The sequence below is a fragment of the Pristis pectinata genome, chromosome 15 (assembly GCF_009764475.1).
Source record: "Pristis pectinata isolate sPriPec2 chromosome 15, sPriPec2.1.pri, whole genome shotgun sequence".
NCBI classification, from domain to species: domain Eukaryota; kingdom Metazoa; phylum Chordata; class Chondrichthyes; order Rhinopristiformes; family Pristidae; genus Pristis; species Pristis pectinata.
In genome coordinates, this window is record NC_067419.1 from 47,672,936 (window position 1) to 47,694,947 (window position 22,012).

A 22,012-nucleotide genomic window follows, 5' to 3' on the forward strand; every position below is an offset into this window, starting at 1 on the left:
AACAAAGCTTCAGATAGCCCTTGCCTCCTCCATTGCAACCATGCTTTCATTGGTATTGGTTTATTATTGTCATTTGTACCGAGGTACGGTGAAAAACTTGCCTTGCATACCGATCGTACAGGTCAATTCATTACACGGTGCAGTTACATTGAGTTAGTACAGAGTGCATTGAGGTAGTACAGGTAAAAACAATAACAGAGTAAAGTGTCACAGCTACAGAGAAAGTGCAGTGCAATAAGGTGCAAGGTCACAACAAGGTAGATTGTGAGGTCAGAGTCCATCTCATCGTCTAAGGGAACCTTTCAATAGTCTTATCACAGTGGGGTAGAAGCTGTCCTTAAGCCTGGTGGTACATGCCCTCAGGCTCCTGTATCTGCTGCCTGGGACCTGGGCTGTGGAATTGCCCTCCTGAACCATGCCCCCTTTACAACGGCACTCAGTAGGTCCTGCCTTCTTGGTTTGGAGCAACTTGGGAGATCCATTTGTGCCTCAAAAGCTCTTTCCTTGCAAGGGTTTTGCGGGTGAAAGGTGGCAAATTAATTGGAAGATGGTGTTGCTGAAACAAAAATAGGGTGGAAACAGGGCTGACGGTGAAATGTTGCTCAAACCACTTTAATGCACTCTGGGTTCAATCAAGATGCAATAAACACCGGAGCATATAACACCCTTCAAAGGAAGCACACAGATTGTTTCTTTCCAAAGAGAGTGATATGTGTGTGGTAGAACAGTGGATATGTCATTGAGGCCAGAGCTAATGAGAATGGGCTCAAATCCCACTACAGCAGCTGGGGGATGTAAATTCATTCAATAATTCTGCAATATAAAAGCTAGTGGTATTGGTATTGGTTTATTCTTGTCACTTGTACCGAGGTACAGTGAAAAACCTGTCTTGCATACCGATCATACGGGTCAATTCATTACACAGTGCATTGAGGTAGTACAGGGTATAAACAATAACAGAATACAGAGTAAAGTGTCACAGCTACACAGAATTGCATTGCAGATAGACAAAAGGTGCAAGGTCAAAACAAGGTAGATTGTGAGGTCAGGAGTCCATCTCATTGTATAAGGGATGTCTTATCACAGTGGAATAGAAGCTGTCCTTGAGCTTGGTGGTACGTGCCCTCAGGCTCCTGTATCTTCTGCCTGATGGGAGAGGAGAGAAGAGAGAATGACTCGGGTGGGTGGGGTCCTTGATTATGCTGGCTGCTTCACAAAAGGGGAGGTTGGTTTCCGTGATGCGCTGGGCTGTGTCCACAACTCTCTGCAGTTTCTTGCAGTCCCGGGCAGAGCAGTTGCCGTACCAAGCCGTGATGCATCCAGATAGGATGCTTTCTATGGTGCATTGATAAAAGGTGGTGAGTGATAAAAGTTGGTGAGTGATAAAATATCCCCAAGAGATGTCAATCTGTCATCCTTCTTGGGTCTGACCCATGCATGACTTCTGTAGTTATTTAATTAGTAGGATGCACACTTGGATTCAGAGTCACCACATTCATGAAGTTGGCTTCTCAAGGGCAATTGGGGATGGGCAATAATCGCTGGCCTTACTAGTAATGACAACATCTGATCTATGAATAAAAGTAATAAAAATGAGTTGGATTGGAGAAGTGGTCTCTCTAACCTGAGTCTAGCTTCCTCTGTGGGTAGATTTCAATTTAGGCTTCTAATCCAACACCCCTTCATAATCCCATTCCACCCAATTCCCACAGGAAATCGGATTTGCCTCTCTGGGAGCACCAGATGAATACATCGAGAAGCTTGCAACGGTAAGCAGAAGGTCTTTTTTTTGTCTCTCACTTAAACCAAGGTTGTTCTAATGGAGCTGAGGGAACCCCATGAAGATGGAGAGGTGTGAGTCTGAGTAACATGAAACATGGTGGGAGGAGGCTGGTTAGGACCTTAAACAAACAGTAGCATGAAACTGAGAAGTGTGCATGTGCGCTTGTGTGTGTGTCTGTGTATATGGGTGTGTGTGTGTGTGTGTGTGTGTGTGTGTGCGTGTAAGTCCCACTGGGAAATTCATTGGTACCATCAAGTCCAGTGTATGTCAATCCTCTGAGTGTATGTTTGAAGGAGCTGTGAAAGGATGGAGGAACAGGCATTGACTGGAGCGTCACTGGTGGGTACATCAGCAGGTCTTCTCCAACTGTAAGTCACAACACCACCAGACACACATTTGGCCCACCACTGCCTCACAGTTAAACTCCCCATTCAAGATGTCATGGCTGATCTGATTGTGAACTCTGTATTTCTGTTAAAGTAACCTTTCTCCCCCTTGCTTATTAAGAATCTTTCTACCTCTGCTTTAAAGATATTCAATGACTCTGCTTCCACTGCCCTTTGAGCTCTGAAGACTCACAGAGGGTCTCATCTCTGTGTTAAATGGACGGCCACTTCATTTAAATAAGTGACTCCTGGTTTGAGATTCTCCGACAAGAGAGAACATCCTCTCCACATCCACCCCGTCAAGACCTCTCAGGATCTTTTATTAAACTGATGCCCCGACTCCTCTCAGCTCATATTAAAAAGACCCCAAGGCACAATTTCAGGGTAGAGTGTTGGGGGTGAGCAGGGCTGGGTGGTGGGGTTAAATTCAGTAGCTTCTTTGTGCAGTGGTTAAATTACCAGGCTAGCAATTCAGAGACCCGAGTTCAAATCCCACCAAAGCAACTGTGGAATCTAAATTCTGTTAAAGCTCTGGAATCTTAGAAAAACTGTTCGTTAGTAATGATGACCACAAAGATTACTGGATTGTTGGAAAAACCCATCTGGTTCACTAATGTCCTTGGGAACAGGGAATCTGCTGTCCTTACCTGATCATCAGATCCCACCTTTCACAATTTTCGGGGAACACCTTCGATGTAAAGTTCCCAGCATTGTTACATGAACACTCCTCCCTCCCATGACTGAGAGCTGGTCACTTCACCTCATTCGCCCTCTGAAATTCCAAGCCATTCCGTTTCATCTGGGGATGGGCAGTAAATGCTGGCCTGCCGCAGATGCCTAGACTGTAAAAAATGAATAACTGACAAAAAGGATTCCTGCAATGCCTGTACTCAGTGAAACAACATTATAACAGTTCATCAGGCAGGAGGTACAGGAGCCTGAAGACCCACACCTCAAGATTCAACAATAGCTTCTTCCCCACTGCTGTCAGGTTCTTGAACTGACTGAGAAACCTTAACACTTCCTCAGACTATATTTCTTTCTCTCTCAACCTGCACTGATGTTGTTACGTTTAGTTTGTTGTATAAGTTATGTATAATTGGTAATTGGTTTATTATTGTCTTATGTACTGAGATACTTTGTTTTGCATACAGTCCATACAGATCATTTTAAAACATCAGTACATTGAGGTAGTACAAGGGAAAACAATAACAGAATGCAGAATATAGTGTTACAGTTACAGAGAAAGTGCAGTGCAGGCAGACAATGTGCAAGGGTCATGCTGAGATAGATTGTAGAGTCAAGAGTTCATCTTTATTGTACAAGAGGTCCGTTCAATAGTCTTATTACAGTAGGATATAATTTATGTTAAGTTTATGTTAACTTATGTTTGTCCTCATCTTGTAATGTACTATGCTGCTGCTGCAAAAAAGCTTACTTTCATGGCATTTATACCCTGGGAATGTATGCCTATGACAATAAATGAACAAACTAGATCAAATGAAAGCAAAAGATCCCATATCTCGAAGAAGAACAGGGGAGTTTTAGATAAAACTCCTGTCCAATATATATCGCCCCCCAATTGGCATCTCTAAATCAGATCACCTAATCATTGTTATAACTCTGTTTGTGGGATCTTGCTGTGCCTGAATAATCTTCCAACGTTACAATGGTGACTATTATTCAAAAGCACCACAAGGCACTAAACTGCTTTAAGACTTTCCACAGGGATCAAAAGCTTTCAATATTATGTGGTCTTAATAAACATGGGCAGCATAGTGGTGCACCCAGCAAAGCTGCTGCCTCACAGCTCTAGCGACCCAGGTTCAATCCTAACCTCTGGCACTGTCTGTGTGGAGTTTGCACGTTCTCCCCCTGACTCTGTGGGTTTCCTTGGGTGCCCCAGTTTCCTCCCGCATCACACTTACATGCGAGTTGCTAGGTTAATTGGCCGCTGTAAATTGTCCCTAGTGTGCTAGTGAGGGCTAGAATCTGGGGGTAGTTGATGGGAATGTGGGGAGAATAAAATGGGATCAGTGTAAATGGGTGGGTGATGGTTGGTACGCACTCTTTCCATGTTGTATAATTCTCTCAATAGCTTTCCATTGGAAGTAAGCTTGATAAACTGAGGGCTCAGATTTCAGATTTAACAAAATATGAAACAGAAGAAATAGTGAGCTGGATAACAGAAACCAACACAGCCCAAACTTCTTGTGGATCATCCTTATGTCTTGAATCCATAACCCCTTTGATCCCCATGTCCCTCGATTCACTTTGCATAAGCAATGATAAGAGATGACAATTTTCGTATGTATCAGTTATCATGATGTCAGAATGAGTTGTCTGAAAGGGTTACAAAGAGCAGATTGAAAATGGAACATTACAGGAAATTAGAACAATCTGTGAAGCAGAGAGAATTTCAAGTCTGGTAAAAAGCAAGCCAAAATGGTATAAATTTGGCTTCCTTTTGTGCAGAAATATTATAAAATTCTCATTGAGTTGTTCAATGATGGGGTAATCTGTTTAGGTTATTCGGTGGGTTAACACTTTTAAAAAAATGATTAAAATTTAATTTGGTACGCTGACCAATATCCATTAGGATTGCAAAGTGTAAAAAGTAAATATCATTGAAGATATATTTCAGTGAAGCTTGCCTATATTCCAAGCTACGATTGGTTTATAGGGTTAAATGTAGTGATACAAAACATCAGTACGACATGAAGCAAATAAGCAAGGCTAGAGGAAACCCTTTGATGTGCCTTTCAAGTGATGCTGTAACATTTATACCACGTCCCAGGAGGAGCTCAGAAGCACTACCTGAAAGGTAAAGTAATTATCTCTCATTATCCAGTGCTGTTCAGAGAGGGATTGCAGGCAGAAACAGAAGCAACAATTAGAAAATATAAAACTCGCTGTCAATTACAACACAGTTCTTAAATAATAAGGACAAAATTATCAACTGCTTTCAGCTGATGGTGCACCTGTGGCCATTGGCACAGTGCTCAACTTCAAATGAAAAGCAAATTCTGGAAATCAGAAATAAATTCTGGAAAAGGTCAGTGGTCAGGCAGCATCTGTAGAGAAGGAAACAGAATTAATGCTTCAGGTCTTGCATAACAGCAAAGAAAAGTTAGGAGGACATAAGAACACAAGAAACAGGTGCAGGAGTAGGTTAGTCAATCCCTTGAGTCAATTGTGCTTTTCAATAAGGTCGTGGCTGAGTATTTCCTGGCTTCAGTACCACTTTCCCACTCTCTGCTCATACCCCTCGATTCCCACTACAGGAGGCACTGCCTCATGAAGGCAACATCCATCATCAAAGATCCCCACCATCTGGTCCATGCCATCTTCTCACAGCTCCCATCGGGCAGGAGGTACAGAAGCCTGAAGTCCCACACCACCAGGTTCAAGAACAGCTAATTCCCCTCAACCATTTGGTTCTTGAACCGACCTGCACAACCCTAATCACTACTTTAGTATAGCAACACTATGACCACTTTGCACTAAAATGGACTTTTTTTGTTCTAATTGTGTTTTTTTCTTGTAACAATTGTGTATAATTTATGTTTAATTTATGTTTTTCTTGCCAATGCTGCTTATCTGATGCTGTGTGCCTGTGATGCTACTGCAAGTAAGTTTTTCGTTGCACCTGTGCACACATGGACTTGTGCATGTGACAATAAACTTGACTTTAACTTTAACTTTAAATTTCCCTTGTAGTTTAAATGTCTATCAATTTCTCCTTTGAATATATTCAATGACTCTGCCTCCACGGCTTTCTGAGGGAGAGAATTCCCCAAACTCGTGATCATTGGAAAATAAATTCTTCCTCATCTCTCTCTGAAATGGATCACCTTAATGGAAGAAAATGTGCCCCCAAGTTCTAGATATCCTCACTAGAGGAAGCATCCTATCAGCTCATCCCAGGTCCTGACCCAAAATGTTGACCTGCTGCTTTTCTCCACGGATGCTGCCTGGCCTGCTGAGTTCCTCCAACGTCATCATGTTTTTCAATTCTTCTTTAAATATGGAGACCAGAACTGTACATAATATTTCAGCTGTAGTTCCCCACTATCCGGTAAAGTTGCATCAAAACTTTCCACTTTCATACCCCATTCACCTTATTATAAAGGTCAATGTTTCATTAACCTTCCTAATTACTTGCTTTCGCTGCTAATTTGTTTGTGTTTTATGCCCTTGATCTTTTTAGAACAATCTTAGTCTCACTCCATTTAGATAATAATTAACTTTTTCAGTCTTCTTCCCAATGGATAACATCACATTTCCCACATTATACTCCATCTGCTCACTCACTGCAGCTCTCTGCAGGCTTTTTGCAAGTTGATAATCCACCTCGTTCTGTGTCATCTACAAATCTGGTCCCATCATCCACGTCATCGATATAGGCTGTGTCTGAGGACCCCCCATCACTGATCCCTGTGACAGCCACCAGTTACTGATGGAACAATGGGACCAGGTTTGCAGATGATACAGAGATAACTGCATGAGCAAGTTGTGAGAAAGACACAAAGGGTATGTTGAGGGATTGTCAGCCTGAAAGTGACCCATTTATTCTGGCTCTATTTTCTGATAGTTAACTGCTTCACAATCTATCCCAATATACTGTATTATCCACACCCTTTAGGCCCTTAGCTTGTACAATAACATTAATGAATACCCTGTGGAAATGGTTTGTGTATTTGATGGTATGTGTGTTTAGTGCTATTGTATTTGATGGTATGTGTTTGATGGTATGTGTATTGATGCTATAGTTTGATGCAATGGTGTTTGATGGTATGCATGTTTGATGCACTTGTATTTGATGGTATGTGTGTTTGATGGTATGTGTATTTGACGCTGTGGTGTCTGATGCGATTGCGTTTGATGGTATGTGTGTTTGATGCTGTGGTGTTTGGTGGTATGTGTGTTTGATGCTATTGTATTTGATGGTATGTGTGTTGATGCTATGGTGTTTGATGCCATGGTGTTTGATGGTATTGTGTTTGGTTCTATGTGTGCTTCATGCAATGGTGTTTGATGGTAAGTGTGCTTGATGCTATGTGTGTGCCATGATGAACCTGGTTTGTTCTCAATGTTTGCCAGGCAATCCTTGCACAGAGAGAAAATGTGGGACTAATTTTCAGAACAAGAAGTTAACGTGACTTGCCAGCGCAGATCCTGCTGACTGACTCCTTCTCCTGCCCTTGTTGCCAGGTCTATTGGTTCACAGTGGAATTTGGACTCTGCAAGCAAAATAATGAGATCAAGGCCTTTGGTGCTGGGCTGCTCTCTTCCTTTGGGGAGCTTCAGGTCTGCTGTGTTCTGGTGTTTTCACATCTGTACATTTATCTTTCCAACCTCAGGTTCACCATACAAATTGACTTTTGCTTTCCAGTATTGTTTGACAGATGAACCAGAGCTACGGCCCTTCGATCCTGAAATGACGGCAATTCAGAAATACCCCATCACCAGTTTCCAGCCAGTCTATTTCGTTGCTGAATCGTTTGAGGATGCGAAAGAGAAAGTGAGGTAACCTGTGCTTTCACATCTTTGGAGACACAGAACATAGAACATAGCACAGGAACAGGCCCTTCAGTCCACGATGTTGACCATGATGCTAAATAAGAGAGGGTGTAGAGGAGGTTTACTGGGACACTGCCTGGATTAGAGGGCATGTGCTATCAGGAGAGGCTGGACAAACTTGGGATCTTTTCTCTGGAGCGGCGAAGGCTGAGGGGTGATCTGTTGGAAGTGTATAAAATTATGAGGGGCATAGATAGGGTGGACAAGCAATATCTTTTTCCCATTACTGAGAGATCCAATACCAGAGGGCATGCATTTAAGGTGAGAGGGGGTAGGTTCAGAACAGACGTGAGGGGTACGTTTTTTATTGAGGGAGTGGTGGATGCCTGGAATGCGTTGCCTGATAGGGTGGTGGAGGCAAATTCATTGGGGGCTTTTAAGAGGGGCTTGGATGGGCACATGAATGAGAGGAAAATGGAGGGATATGGGCGTTCTGCAGGTAGGAGGGATTAGCTATCACGGCACAACATTGTGGGCCAAAGGGCCTGTTCTGTGCTGTACTGTTCTATGTTCTATGTTCTAAACGAATCCCTTCTGCCTGCACATAATCCACATCCCTCCATTTCCTGCATATTCATGGTCTAACTAACACCTCTTAAACTCCACTTTGTATCTGCCTCCACCACCATCCCTGCAAGCCTGTTCCAGGCACCCACCGCGCTCTGTGTGAAAGACTTGCCCCGCACATCTCTTTTAAAAATTCTCCCTCTCACCGTAAATGCAGACCCTCTAATATTAGACATTGCTACCCTGGGAAACAGATTCTGACTCTCTACTCTATCGATGCCTCTCGTAATTTTATAAACCTCTATCAGGTCTCCCCTCAGCCTCCGACGCTCCAGAGGAACCAACCCAACTTTGTCTAACCTCTTGTTATAGCACATGCCCTCTAATCCAGGCAGCATCCTGGTGAACCTCTTCTGCACCCTCTCCAAAGCCTCCACATCATTCCTGTAATGGGGTGACCAGAACTGCACACAATTCTTCAAGTGTGGGCCAACTGAAGTTTTATACAACTGCAACATGACTTCCTGACTTATACACTCTGTGTCCCTACTAGTGAAGACAAGCATGCCATACACCTTCTTTACCAACCTATCTACTTGTGTTGTCCCTTTCAGGGAGGTATGGACCGCGAGATCCCTCGATACATCAATGCTATTAAGGGTCCTGCCATTAGCTATATACTTGCCCCTTATATTTGACCTCCCAAAGACATTAATAACTGGTAAAAGTCATGGGATATGAATCAGAATCAGGTTTATTATCACTGACATATGTCGTGAAATTTGTTGTTTTGTGGCAGCAGTACAAAGCACGACATAAAGTCATAAAAATTATTACAAGTTACAAAAATAAATAAATAGTGCAAAAGAAAAATAATGAGCTAGTGTTCATGGGTTCATGGACCGTTCAGAAGTCTGACGGCGGAGAGGAAGATGCTGTTTCTGAATCGTTGAGTGTGGGTCTTCAGGCTCCTGTACCTCCTCCCCGATGGTAGTAACGAGAAATGGGCATGTCCCGGACGGTGAGCGTCCTTAATCATGCTGACAGATTTTAATCTATGGACTAGTGCCTGAAGATCATAGTCAGCCATCGCAGAGACAGGTCCATCTGCCCACCGAGTTCAAGGATACTCTAACCCTACACTAAAGCTATTTTATTCTCCCCACATTTCCATCAACTCCCCCCAGACTCTACCACCCACCCACACACTTGGGACAATTTACAACAGCCAATTAACCTACCAGCTCTTCTTTGAAATGTGGGAGGAAACCGGAGCACCCAGGGGAACCCACAAAGTCACATGGAGAAGTGCAAACTCCACGTAGATAGTACCCAAGGTCAGAATTGAACCCGGGACTCTGGTGCTGTGAGGCAGTGGCTCTACCAGCTGTGCCACTGTCTTGGAGTCATTGGGAGAACATGCAAACTCCATACAGAGGCCAGGATCAAACCTGGGGCGCTGGAGTTGTAAGGTTTCATAATATCACACTCCCACAATGTTGCACATGCATAATTATTTGCATTAATAAGGACATTTGTCTTGAACCCCCCATAACAACTGATTGAATATATTTCCTGGATACAAACAATGAAACCACGGTTTGTTGTAAAAACCAACCTGGTTCATTAATGAACTTTAATGAAGGAGGTCTGCTCTCCTGAACCTCGTCTTTGGTTTTCACTGAACGCTGGTGAACCCCCCCCCCCCCCCCCCCCCCCCCCCCCCCCACTGCTGCAGCTCGGGACCAGCTAAGGATGGCAGTGTGAGACAGCAGTTCAGTTGCAAGTCCAGTAATTCAGAAACATGTGTTCAACTCCCATCAAGACAGTTGAATTTAAACACAGTTAATAATCTGGAATTTGAGATAAATGAATTAGTCTTAGTAATAGTCTAAGTCTCAGTAAAACAAAGTCCTGTAAAATTGACTTTTTAAATTTAAATTATGTTCTTTCTTGTAAAAATTGTGTATAAGTTATGTCCAATTTATGTTCTTGTGAATGCTGCTTATCTGATGCTCTGTGCCTGTGATGCTGCTGCAAGTAAGTTTTTCATTGCACCTGTGCACACATGGACTTGTGCAGATGACAATAAACTTGACTTTGACTTTGACTAATGAAGACGTTGATTGGTTCACCAACGTCCTTCAGGAGAGGAAACCTGTTGTCCCTATCCGCCCACTGGTCAACTCATAAATGTCCCCTGGAGTGACCAAGCACATCACTCAGTTATACCTCTACTGCTACATTTATGGATTGCAGCTGGTCAAGAAGGCAGCTCACCACCGACGTCAGAGTCAGGATGGACAATAAATGCTGGCCTTGCTGCTGACACCCTCCTCCCCATCGCCTCCCCCACCCAGAACCCAAAAGTGAATCTGTGACAAAAATGCAGTCCCAACCAGTCATGTCCCAATGCCCCACCCAGTGCGTTTCTCAGTTGCACGTGTAAAAGTCCCAGACATCCCGGCCTGACTGATTTCTCTGGGGACGTGGTCGAGATGCCTTCAAGATTGTCCACGTGGGTGCCTCTGAGATATCCATCTTCTCTCAGAGGCCTGGCTTCCCCTCTTTAATACTAACTTGTTTTCTTTCTTCCCAGTTCTGGTAGAACATAGAACAGTACAGCACAGGAACAGGTCCTTTGGTCTATCGTGTTGTGCTGAACTAATTAAGCTAATGACAAGCCAGCATAATCAAAGACCCCACCCACCCAGATCATTCTCTCTTCTCTCCTCTTCCATCGGGTTGAAGATACAGGAGCTTGAGGGCATGTACCACCAGACTTAAGGACAGCTTCTTCCCCGCTGTAATAAGACTATTGAACAGTTCCCTTGTACAATGAGATGGACTCTGACCTCACGGTCTACCTTGCTGTAACCTTGCACCTTATTGCGTTGCACTTTCTCTGTAGCTGTGACACTACTCTGTACTGTTATTGTTTTTACCTGTGCTACCTCAATGCACTCTGTGCTAACCCAGTGTATCTGCACTGTGTAATGAATTGATCTGTATGATCAGTATGTAAGACAAGTTTTTCACTGTACCTCGGTACAAGTGACAATAATAAACCAATACCAATACCAATACCTAATGCCTTCTATCTGCACATGGTCCACATCCCTCCATTCCCTGCACATTCACGTGCCTGTCTAAGAGACTCTTAAATGTCTCTGTCGTATCTGCCTCCACCACCACCCCTGGCAGCACATTCCAGGCACCCACCACTCTAAAAAACCTGCCCCACACATCTCCTTTAAACTTCTCTCACCTTATATACATGCCCTCTAGTATTGGACATGTCAACCCTGAGAGAAAGATGCCAGCTGTCTACTCTATCTATGCCACGATGAAGGGTCTTCGACCCAAAACATTAACTCTGTATGTCTCTCCACGGATGCTTCCTGACGTGCTGAGAGTGTGCAGCATTTTCTGTTTTTGGTTGATTTCAGCATCTGCAGTTTTTTGATTTAAAACATTTTTTGGTGGGTCTGAAGTTACAGTTAGGCCATATTGGTAAGGAGAGCAGATACGAAGTACGTTGGTGAATCTTGAGAGCATTTTTATGAAAATTAAGTAGTTGTTTAATCTGAGTTTCAATTCCACAGCTCCCCTTGTAGGATTTGAACTCTGAATTGTTAGTTCAGGCTTCTTCATTACTAGTCAATCAGTTATTTGCTATTCCACCACCATAACCTATGTGGTGAATGGTGCTATATAAATGCACGCCTCTTCAAATATACCCTGTCAGGTGGTAGCAAGATTTAGGCAGCAAACCCTGCCTCATCACTCTCCATGAGAACTCGGTGAATTCAGCTAACATTTGCCTTTTTTTCCAACGTAGGAAATTTGCCGCAGGTATCCCTCGCCCCTTCTCTCTCCGTTACAACTCTTATACACAAAGTGTTGAAGTTCTGGACAGCATCAAACAGTTAAATAATCTGGTTGACAACATCACCGGTAAGTGTCCACATCAACATGGTCTGATTGACAGCTGCCTTATTCCCTATTGCAAGGCCAAAGCTCCAGTCAATCATTATTATACAGGCAATAAACCAGTTAATTTTCAATTGATTTAGGCTGGGTCCTGCAAATACCTTCCATAATGGAAGAAATGGGCTTCTTCCAAGCTACAGTTTTGTTTGACTGAAATGTCCATACCAATTGTTGGCAGTTCCTCAGGGAACTACCGATGAACTGTTTTAGGAGGTTAGTTCTTTTGCTGACTTCTACACCTGAGTTTTGTAGTGCAGTTTAATCCTGTGTGACTATGGGGCCACTTGAACCTCATCTGGTTCCTTACCTATCACCAAATGTAATGCCTACTTATTTGAATGGATTGGTGATGTGGATTTATGACGTAAGTGAACTTTTTTAAACTTTATTTAATCTTAATTATTTTAATTGTGTTTTAAAATATTTTTTTAATGATTTTACAGTTTTAAATTATTTTAATTCTTTTTTTGAATGGTTTTGAAATGGCTTTAATTATCGAGCCACTGAAAAGCAGTTCAGATTCAGATGAGTTTATTGTCACATACATCAGGGTGCAATGAAATTCCTTGCTGTGTGAAGCTCACAGAGTGAATGGTGTACATGGTAACAATGAATATAACAATAAATATGGTGACAAGTGCAAAACTATAGTAGTGCAAACTGAAGTCATGCAAAAAGAAATGCTAAAGTTTATGTTCTTTGACAGCAGTGAGCTGTCAGGAAGCCACTGGCAAACTCTGATTGAGAGTCCGACCTCAGGATCTGTCTGCTGAGGTCTAGTTGCTGCTTGTAGATATGTCTGTTTTGCAGGACAGCTGCAGCAATGAATATTGGAGTTTATTTCAATCCTCACATCCACAAACAGTGTCCTCAAGAAAAGGGCTGAGCATTTTAGAAGAAAGGCATTGAGTATAAGAGTTGGGACATCATGTTACAGTCATTCAAAACATTGGTTGAGCCGCACAATTGCGTGCAGTTCTGGTCATCACAAGGGTGTGATTAAGCCAGAGAGGGTGCAGAACAGATTCACAAGGATGTTGCCTGGATTGGAGGGCTTAAGTTATAAGGAGAGACTGGGTAAACTGGGACTGTTTTCCCTGGAGTGAAGGAGGCTGCAAAGTGATAAGATATAAGATAAGATCTCTTTATTAGTCGCATGTACATCGAAACACACAGTGAAGTGCATCTTTTGTGTGGAGTGTTCTGTGGGCAGCCTGCAAGTGTTGCCACGCTTCCGGCGCCAACATAGCATGCCCACAACTTCCTAACCTGTATGTCTTTGGAATGTGGGAGGAAACCGGAGCACCTGGAGGAAACCCACGCAGACACAGGGAGAACGTACAAACTCCTTATGGACAGCGGCCGGAATTGAACCCAGGTCGCTGGCGCTGTAATAACGTTACGCTAACCACTACACTACTGTGTCTGCCCCGATAGAAATATATAAAATCATGAGAGGCATCGATAGGGTAGATAGCCAGTGTCTGTTTCCCATGGTAGGGGTGTCCAAAACTAGAGGCTGTAGGTTTAAGATGAGAGGGAAGAGGGTTAAAGGAGATCTGAGGGGTAAATCTTGTTACACAAAGATAGGAAGTATCTGGAATGAGCTCCCAGAGGAGGTGGTGGAGGCAGGAACAGTAACATTTAAGAGGCATCTGGACAGGTACTTGAATGAGCAGGGCATAGAGGGATGGGGAATTAATGCAGGCAGGTAGGATTAGTGTAGGTGAGGTTAATGGTCAGCACAGACGTGGTGGGTTGAAGGGCCTGTTTCTACATTGTACAGTTCCATGACTCTCTGAAGATGAATGTGGACAAGTTGGGCTAATTGCCTGTTTCTTGCTTTGATGTCATGTAATGAAATGTTATCTTCCATTGGTTTGGGAGATCTACTGTGCAATTATAACATTACATATGTAACAGGGAATGAATTAGCATTTGTATAACCTCTTTAGTATGTGAAATTCTCCTTCACCGGAGCATTATCAAAAGAAAACTAAGACAGGTGACCAAAAATTTGGTCAAAGATGTAGGATTTTGGGAATATCTTAAGGAGTTGGACAGGGTTTCAAAGAAGGCATAGCAGAGCAGTTCCATGACGGCCACTGATGAGGTGATTGGAGAAGGAGAGATTGATGGGTCCTTGGAGGGCTACAGGGGTTTAAAGACAATACAGGAAGGGAGAGGTGAAGCCATGGAGGCAATGGATGTTGCATGTTGATAACTAAACAGTAATATATTGAAACATGTTGCGCAGAAAGTACAGACATTCTGATTGCTATTGCTTAAAATTTCTAGGTGAGATGGGAATTCTCTACCACGCTCTCAAGAAGTTTGAATGAAATTGACCAAGGACAAAGGCGTCTCACGGATGGCAAGGAATAAGGGTTCAGGAACTCTCGAAAGTGTACAGCCTGAGATAGGTTCATTTAGCTCCCTCTCCTCCCTCCTCCCAACATTGTACAATTTGTCCTCCCAACAATTTGAAATGGGTGAGGTTACACATCACTGACAAAACCTCTGCAGAGCTGGAGTCTTTAAATGTTGTGTCATCAGCAGAAGTAGTCAATGGCACGAGCTGGTGAAGTTTCTTTTTGGGTCACATGGTACTGATGCCAGCTCTTTGAAGACTTCTTACCAGCCCTTTTTAAACCAACTGTGAGTTATCCGACTAATTCCACTCCTCTATTCTTTCCACACACTTGAAAATCTTTTATTTTCAAGGATAAATCTTTTTTTCCTTTAAACTTACTATTGAATGTATTTAGGCAGCATCTTCTGGATCATAGAACTCACAACACTGGAAAATCCCACTGCTTCTTAGCTTTTAACTTTGAATCTGAGTCCTTTGATCACCAACCCTCCCACCACTCATAGAACATAGAACAGTACAGCACAGAACAGGCCCTTCGGCCCACAATGTTGTGCCGACATAGCTAATCCCTCTGACCTACAGAACGCCCATATCCCTCCATTTTCCTCTCATTCATGTGCCCATCCAAGCCCCTCTTAAAAGCCCCCAATGAATTTGCCTCCACCACCCTATCAGGCAACGTATTTCAGGCATCCACCACTCTCTCAGTAAAAAAATTAATCCTCACGTCTCTTCTGAACCTACCCCTCTCACCTTAAATGCATGCCCTCTGGTATTGGATCGCTCAATAATGGGAAAAAGATATTGCTTGTCCATCCTATCTATGCCCCTCATAATTTTATACACTTCCAACAGATCACCCCTCAGCCTCCACTGCTCCAGAGAAAAGAGCCCAAGTTTGTCCAGCCTCTCCTGATAGCACATGTCCTCTAATCCACGCAGCATCCTAGTAAATCTCCTCTACACAATCTCTAAAGCCTCGACATCCTTCTGTAGTGAGGTGACCAGAATTGCATGCGGAAATGCAGCCTAACCTGAGTTCTATAGAGATGTATCATAACTTGACTCCTATACTCAATACCTCAATTAATGAAAGCAAGCATTCCATAAGCATTCTTAACCACCCCATCTACCTGCGTAGCCACTTTCAGTAAGCCATGGATTTGCACCCCAAGGTCTCTCTGCTCTTCAACACTGTTGAGGGTCTTGCCCTTAAGAGTGCACTGCCTCTTGACATTAGTCCTACCAAGGTGCAACACCTAACATTTATCCGGGTTAAACTCCATCTGCCATTTCTCTGCCCACATCTGCAGCTGATCTATATCACACTGTATCCGTCGCCGGTCTTCTACACTATTCACAACTCCACCAATCTTGGTATCGTCTGCAAACTTGCTAACCCCCCCATCAACATACTCATCCAGGTCATTTATGTACATCACAAACAGCAGAGATCCCAGTACAGATCCCTGCAGAACACCACTACTCACAGGCCTCCGGCCTGAATAATTCCCTTCAAACACCACCCTCTGTCTTCTACAGGCAAGCCAGTTCTGGATCCACACAGCCAATTCTCCACTGCCCCCATGCATCTGAACTTTCTTGATTAACCTATTATGTGGGACTTTGTCAAATGCCTTATTTAAGTCCATATAGATGACATCCACAGCTCTACCTTCATCAATCTCTCTGGTCATCTTGTCAAAAACTCAACCGGATCAGTAAGATATGACTTGCCCCACACAAAACGGGTTCCCCTTTTTCACCCTATCTAAAACATTTAACCTACATCAGGAGATATTCACCTGTTCAGTCACGTCCATTTTTTTTAATGGAATCATTTAAATTTTCGGTGTGGGTGTAGATTTTGTGCAGAGAATAATATTAAACTTAGCAAATCCATTCAATATAAAATGAAAGATGCAGTGAAAAGTGGACGTTCATGCAACCCACGTTTAACAAACCCAGAATATTCAATTTGTTCATTAGCACCTCATAACTCTGGGATCAGAGCTTCTTTCCCTAACCAAGATTTTATAATCGGCCGGCTTCAAGATCTCAGTATAAAATTGTGGTTATTATTTTATGGTTATGTGAGATATCCCTGTGAAATAGAGGACGAGATTATGTCGTTTATACAAAGCATTGAAAATCTATTACAAAACCTATTAGTCTCTGCATCTTTTCGCTCTGCTGTGCGTTATGCTTGCCACGATAGCTTTGAGAATGTAAATAGAATGTTTGGGTTTTGCAAGGGTCATTTTCTTCCTCTTATACCACGGTGAGCTTGACTCTCTGTAATGGTGGCTGCTCAGTCTTCAACAATCGGCTTAATGGTCCTTTAGACTGTCAGCCCAGTAAAACAGCTAGACTCAGCTGCTTCCCCGTCACAATAGGGTAATATCACTCATTTGAAGACAACACCTGAGCATCCTTTTGAACAGAAGCATATTTATGTAAAATGGCTCCATTTTAATCCTTTGAACTTTCCTTTCCCTCTTTTCCAACCCCACCCACCTCACCCCCTTCCGCTTTGTATCTCTGATCAAGCTTTTCTAATAATAAGTCTGTGCTTGTAGCAACTTGGGTTTACACTGAAATGTGGAACTGAGATTACAATTATACAATGGCCATCCAATCTTTCTTTTCCATGGTCTATATTGAAAAGGGAATCAAGGGACATAAAGTTTAAACCAAAGTTCCCTTATTCACATCAATCCAACATCAACAGGAATTCAGCAACAGATGTAAAAATGAACTTTGCTTTACGTAGCTCAATATCTTAAAGAAGTATGATATAATGAACAGATAAAAGTGATTTCAAAAGAGATTCCAATTACCAGCTCAGGGACCATAGTTGCCTAGCTTTCCAACATCTGCAGATTAAAGAAAATATTAAACATATAAAGCCAGTCAGAAGAGGCCACTTTAGATCCGGAAATCGGAAACGTTTCACAGAAATATCCGAAATTCTCGCCAAGTCAGGCAGCACCTGCAACGAGAGAAATAAATGTTTCAGTCAGTCTCCTTCCATCAGAACAAGAAAATGTTTGTGATTTAACAGCCTTGTTTGTTTGCAGCACATAAACAGACCCTTCGGCCCAACTGGTCCATGCCGACCAAGATTCCCATGTAAGCTAAGTCCCATTTGTCCGTGTTTAGCTCATATCCCTCTGACCCTTTCCTATCCATGTACCTGTCCAAGTTACTTTTAAATGTTGTTAATGTACCTGCCTCAACCACTTCCTCTGGCAGCTCCTTCTATATACTGACGACCATCTGGGTGAAAAAGGTGCCACTCAGGTTCCTATTAAATCTCTCCCCTCAAACCTATGTCCTACAGTTCTTGATTTCCCAACTCTGAGAAAAAGACTGTATGCATTTACCCTATCTATGCCCCTCATGATTCTATACACCTAAATGATTTTATACACCTAAATATACATTCTCCTAAATGAGGGGTGACCTTATAGAGGTGGGCTATGGGGCTGCTTTACTAGCTGCTTTACTGGGCTGACAGTCTAAAGGTTTAGGGGGCTATGTGGGAGGGAAGGGTTAGATAGATCTTAGAGCAGGATAAAATGACGGCACAACATTGTGGGCCGAAGGGCCTGTACTGTGCCGTAGTGTTCTAACTTCTAACTAATAAAGTCCCAACCTGCTCAACCTCTCTCCATAACTCAGTCCCTCGAGTCCTGGTAACGTCCTCGTAAATCTCCTCTGCACTCTTTCCAGCTTAATGGCATCTTTCCTGTAGCAGGGCGACCAAAACCGAACACAGTGTTTACAATGATGTTCTGATGAAAGTGCACTGATCAAAAACATTTCTTGCTCTTTTCATGGATGTTGTGTGGCCTGCTAAATATCAGCAGAATCTTTGGGTTTTATTGAGTGAGCTGGAAATAAACATCGAACATAGAACAGTACAGCATAGGAACAGGCCCTTCGGCCCTCGATGTTGTGACGAACTAATTAAATTAATAACCAAATGCCCATCGAAGATAATCCCTTCTGTCTACACAATGTCCATATCCCTCCATTTCCTGCACATTCATGTGCCTGTCTAAGAGCATCTTGAACCCCTCTATCGTATCTGCCTCCACCACCACCTCTGGCAGCACATTCCAGACACCCACCACTCTCTGTGTAAAAAAACTTGCCCCACACATCTCCTTTAAACTTTCCCCCTCTCACCTTAAATGCATGCCCTCTGGTATCAGATATTTCAACCCTGCACAAAAGATACCGGCTGTCTACCCATTCTATACCTCTCATAATCTTATAAACCTCTATCAGGTCTCCCCTCAGCCTCCGCCATTCCAGAGAAAACAGCCCAAGTTTCTCCAACCTCTCCTTATAGCACATGCCTTCTAATCCAGGCAGCGTCCTAGTAAACCTGCTTAATTTAAAAATTAAATAGGGTTATTTGGCATTTGGGGGTTGCATCAATTAGACCTTGGGCTGAAATTTAGATGTGACTGTTTAGTCAAAAGATAAATAAATCTATCATGTAAGTTAAGGGATTTTGAAATAGTAAATTTCTTAATAGTTTTAAGCTGTTAAAATCAACATAGTGTACATAAAACCTAATTTAAATTACTTTAAGGGTGTTTAAGTACATTTATTGCTGCAACAGTTCTGCTGTTACATTATAAATATTCATGGTTTATCTGGGAATATTTTTGGATGACATAATATATTGTATTTGATGTTGAGGTTCATGGGCCAAGGTTCATGCTGGGGCAGAGTTTCGGAGTGGGTGGGAGATGGTGGCAGAGGAGGTGTGAGAGGGAGAGGATTTATTTTAACCAGTTCCCCACATGGAAGGTATATTCTCACACTTGGTTCACAGATAGATGTGGAATAGTGGTGAGGGATTGCAATCTGGGAGAAGGTGAGCTATAGTGTGGAGAGTCCAGAGAAATGGGCACAGCACGAGTGAGTCAATGCAGGGATGTTGTGGCTGCACTGGGGAAGGTCAGAGAATTATTGGACCATAGAAAGGAATTGCAGGGTTGTTGCAGTACAGAAGAAGCCATTCAGCCCATCGTTCACATTGCTTCCTCATAGAGCATTCCCAACAGCCTCTCTCCCCATATCCCCGCACTGATCTGAAACAATAGATAGATACACAGCAGGTCAGGCAGCATCTGCAGATGGACAAACTGTTAATGTTTCGGGTCTGGGACCCTTCATGAGAACTGGTGTAGCCTGACCACCTGGATAGATCCTCCTTTTACCTGTTGTGTTTCCAGAAACCAGCCAGCATGGGTTCCAGTGTTCCTGTTAAAACTAAAGACTACATAATTGTCTCAACTTCTGAGACCAAAGTTCAAGCATTTCCCTTATACTGTCTTTGTAACACAAAAAGCTCACCGTTTCAGATTCTGATCATTTTGATCTTCCACCCTACCCCTGAAAAATACGATATCTCTCCATATGTTGCATGTTTTCTAGGAATGCACATAAGTATTGCAGCTTTTAAGTATTTTTCCACACTTAACTTCACTGGCTGGATTAATTACTTTGCACCACTATAAATGCAAATCCTTTCCAGCACTATACAAAACAGCAACAAATAGAAGAGGTAACCTTAATATATCCTGTTCAGGTGATGCAGACCATAATAACTTAGTCTCATTACAAAAATATATCGGCCATGCTCATAAATAGACCAGTAATTTGTAATGTAAACAACAAGGTGCATGTTCTGTCTGTCAGTATCATAAGTGTACTGTTGTATCTAATAAAATAGTATAAGGATATACAAGATTGCAAAGCTTTGCTTTTTATTTACCACGGTGTGTCCTATTTACACAATTTATATTACAATTGATACTCTTAGATGTTTCAGAACAGTTAAAGTTTACATTCAACACACACAAAATGCTGGAGGAACTCAGCAGGTCAGGTCTGTTGCTCCAGATTCCAGCATCTGCAGAATCTCTTGTGACTCTGTAATTGTTATATTAACTCCTTTGTAAATTCCTGCCCTTCAGTCTTGGAGGAAAGTTACCATTCAAATCAGTGCTCACAAAACCAAGCAATGGCACAAATAGGTTATGCCAAAATGGTTACGTAGAAATGCCAAGTGCACACACATTTTCCATACACCATAACTGCAGTAACTTGCATATACTTAAAGAGTTCATTGAATCATAGAGAGGCCACTCAGCCCCTCTATCTGTCCTACCATCTTAATAAATCAGGAAGACCATCACCTAACTCTGTCTGTCTACCTTGGCTCCACATGCCTTCGTACGCTTGTCTGGCAAAAAAAATTCTATCATTCTTAGGTTTTAAGTTATTAGGTGATCTTTCAGCAACTAAATAAATGAGGTAAATTGGTTTATAATTGTCACATGTACCAAGGTACAGTGGAAAACTTTGACTTGCATGCCATCCATACAGATCATTTCATGACATCAGTGCATTGAGGTAGTACAAGGGGAAAACAACACTGCTCTCGGTTTCTGTAAATGTATTTCACTTGTTGACCAGTTTATAACAATGGTGTCAAGAATTGGAATGTTCATATCTGAATATCACCTTTCAATTAAACTACTGAAATACCTTTACGGAAATTATTGAGCTCTGATTTTCACTCCAGGCTATTAAAGGCCACCAGACCCCAGTGTTATTTTGGCAAAATACAACAGCACAATGAACAAAGATCCCAAGAACAGTAAACGGACAGGCTGGATTTTGTTAGTGCTGGTTGAGTGCATAATATTGCTCAGCCTTGTTGCCTTTGAGAAGCTACTGGTGGACCTTTTTGAACCACTGCAGTCCGCACTGGAGAAGGTAGTTCACCATGTTCTCACTTGGATGTACGCCAAGGAACTCTGACACACATTCATGAAGGAATAAGCAATTTGACAAAGTAATGGAGGAAATCGGAGAGGGGCAGGAATTATCTCAATGATACACCTCCGTTGTAGTGAGCACAAGGCACATTACTGAGTTGCAGTTTGTGGAGATTTAACACATTATCACTATCTCCAGCAATACAAGTCAATTAATGTATTGAAATAAAAAAAGGTCATAGCAAGATAGAGTGAGGATACAGACCACCGACCACCAACCCTCATTTACACTGATCTTTATTTTACTCTCCCCACATCCTCATCAACTCCCCCCCCCCAGGTTCTACCCCTCGCCTACACACCAGGGACAATTTGCAGTGACTAATTAAGCCACTTTGGGATGTGGGAGCAAACCAGAGCACCCGGAGGAAACCCACACGGTCACAAGGAGAACATGCAAACTCCACCCTGACAGCACCCAAGGTCAGGATTGAACTCGGGTCTCCGGAGCTGTGAGGCAGTGGCACTACCAGCTGTGCCACTGTGATTTCATTGCTAGCTTGTTTTAAGAGCCAGATTA

The 22,012-nt window shown here is 42.7% G+C and overlaps 1 protein-coding gene across 1 annotated transcript in view; it reads left to right on the forward strand.

Annotated features, from left to right (window-relative positions):
• Window positions 1–20,398, forward strand: part of pah (phenylalanine hydroxylase) — a 75,384-nt gene extending 54,986 nt beyond the window's left edge. Inside the window, exons 9-13 of the mRNA XM_052029841.1 lie at window positions 1,713–1,769; window positions 7,384–7,479; window positions 7,565–7,698; window positions 12,101–12,216; window positions 14,551–20,398. Coding sequence (XP_051885801.1) covers window positions 1,713–1,769; window positions 7,384–7,479; window positions 7,565–7,698; window positions 12,101–12,216; window positions 14,551–14,594 — 447 coding nt within the window. The 3' untranslated portion in view covers window positions 14,595–20,398. The remainder of the gene's footprint in view (window positions 1–1,712; window positions 1,770–7,383; window positions 7,480–7,564; window positions 7,699–12,100; window positions 12,217–14,550) is intronic.
• The last annotated feature ends 1,614 nt before the right edge of the window (window positions 20,399–22,012 follow it).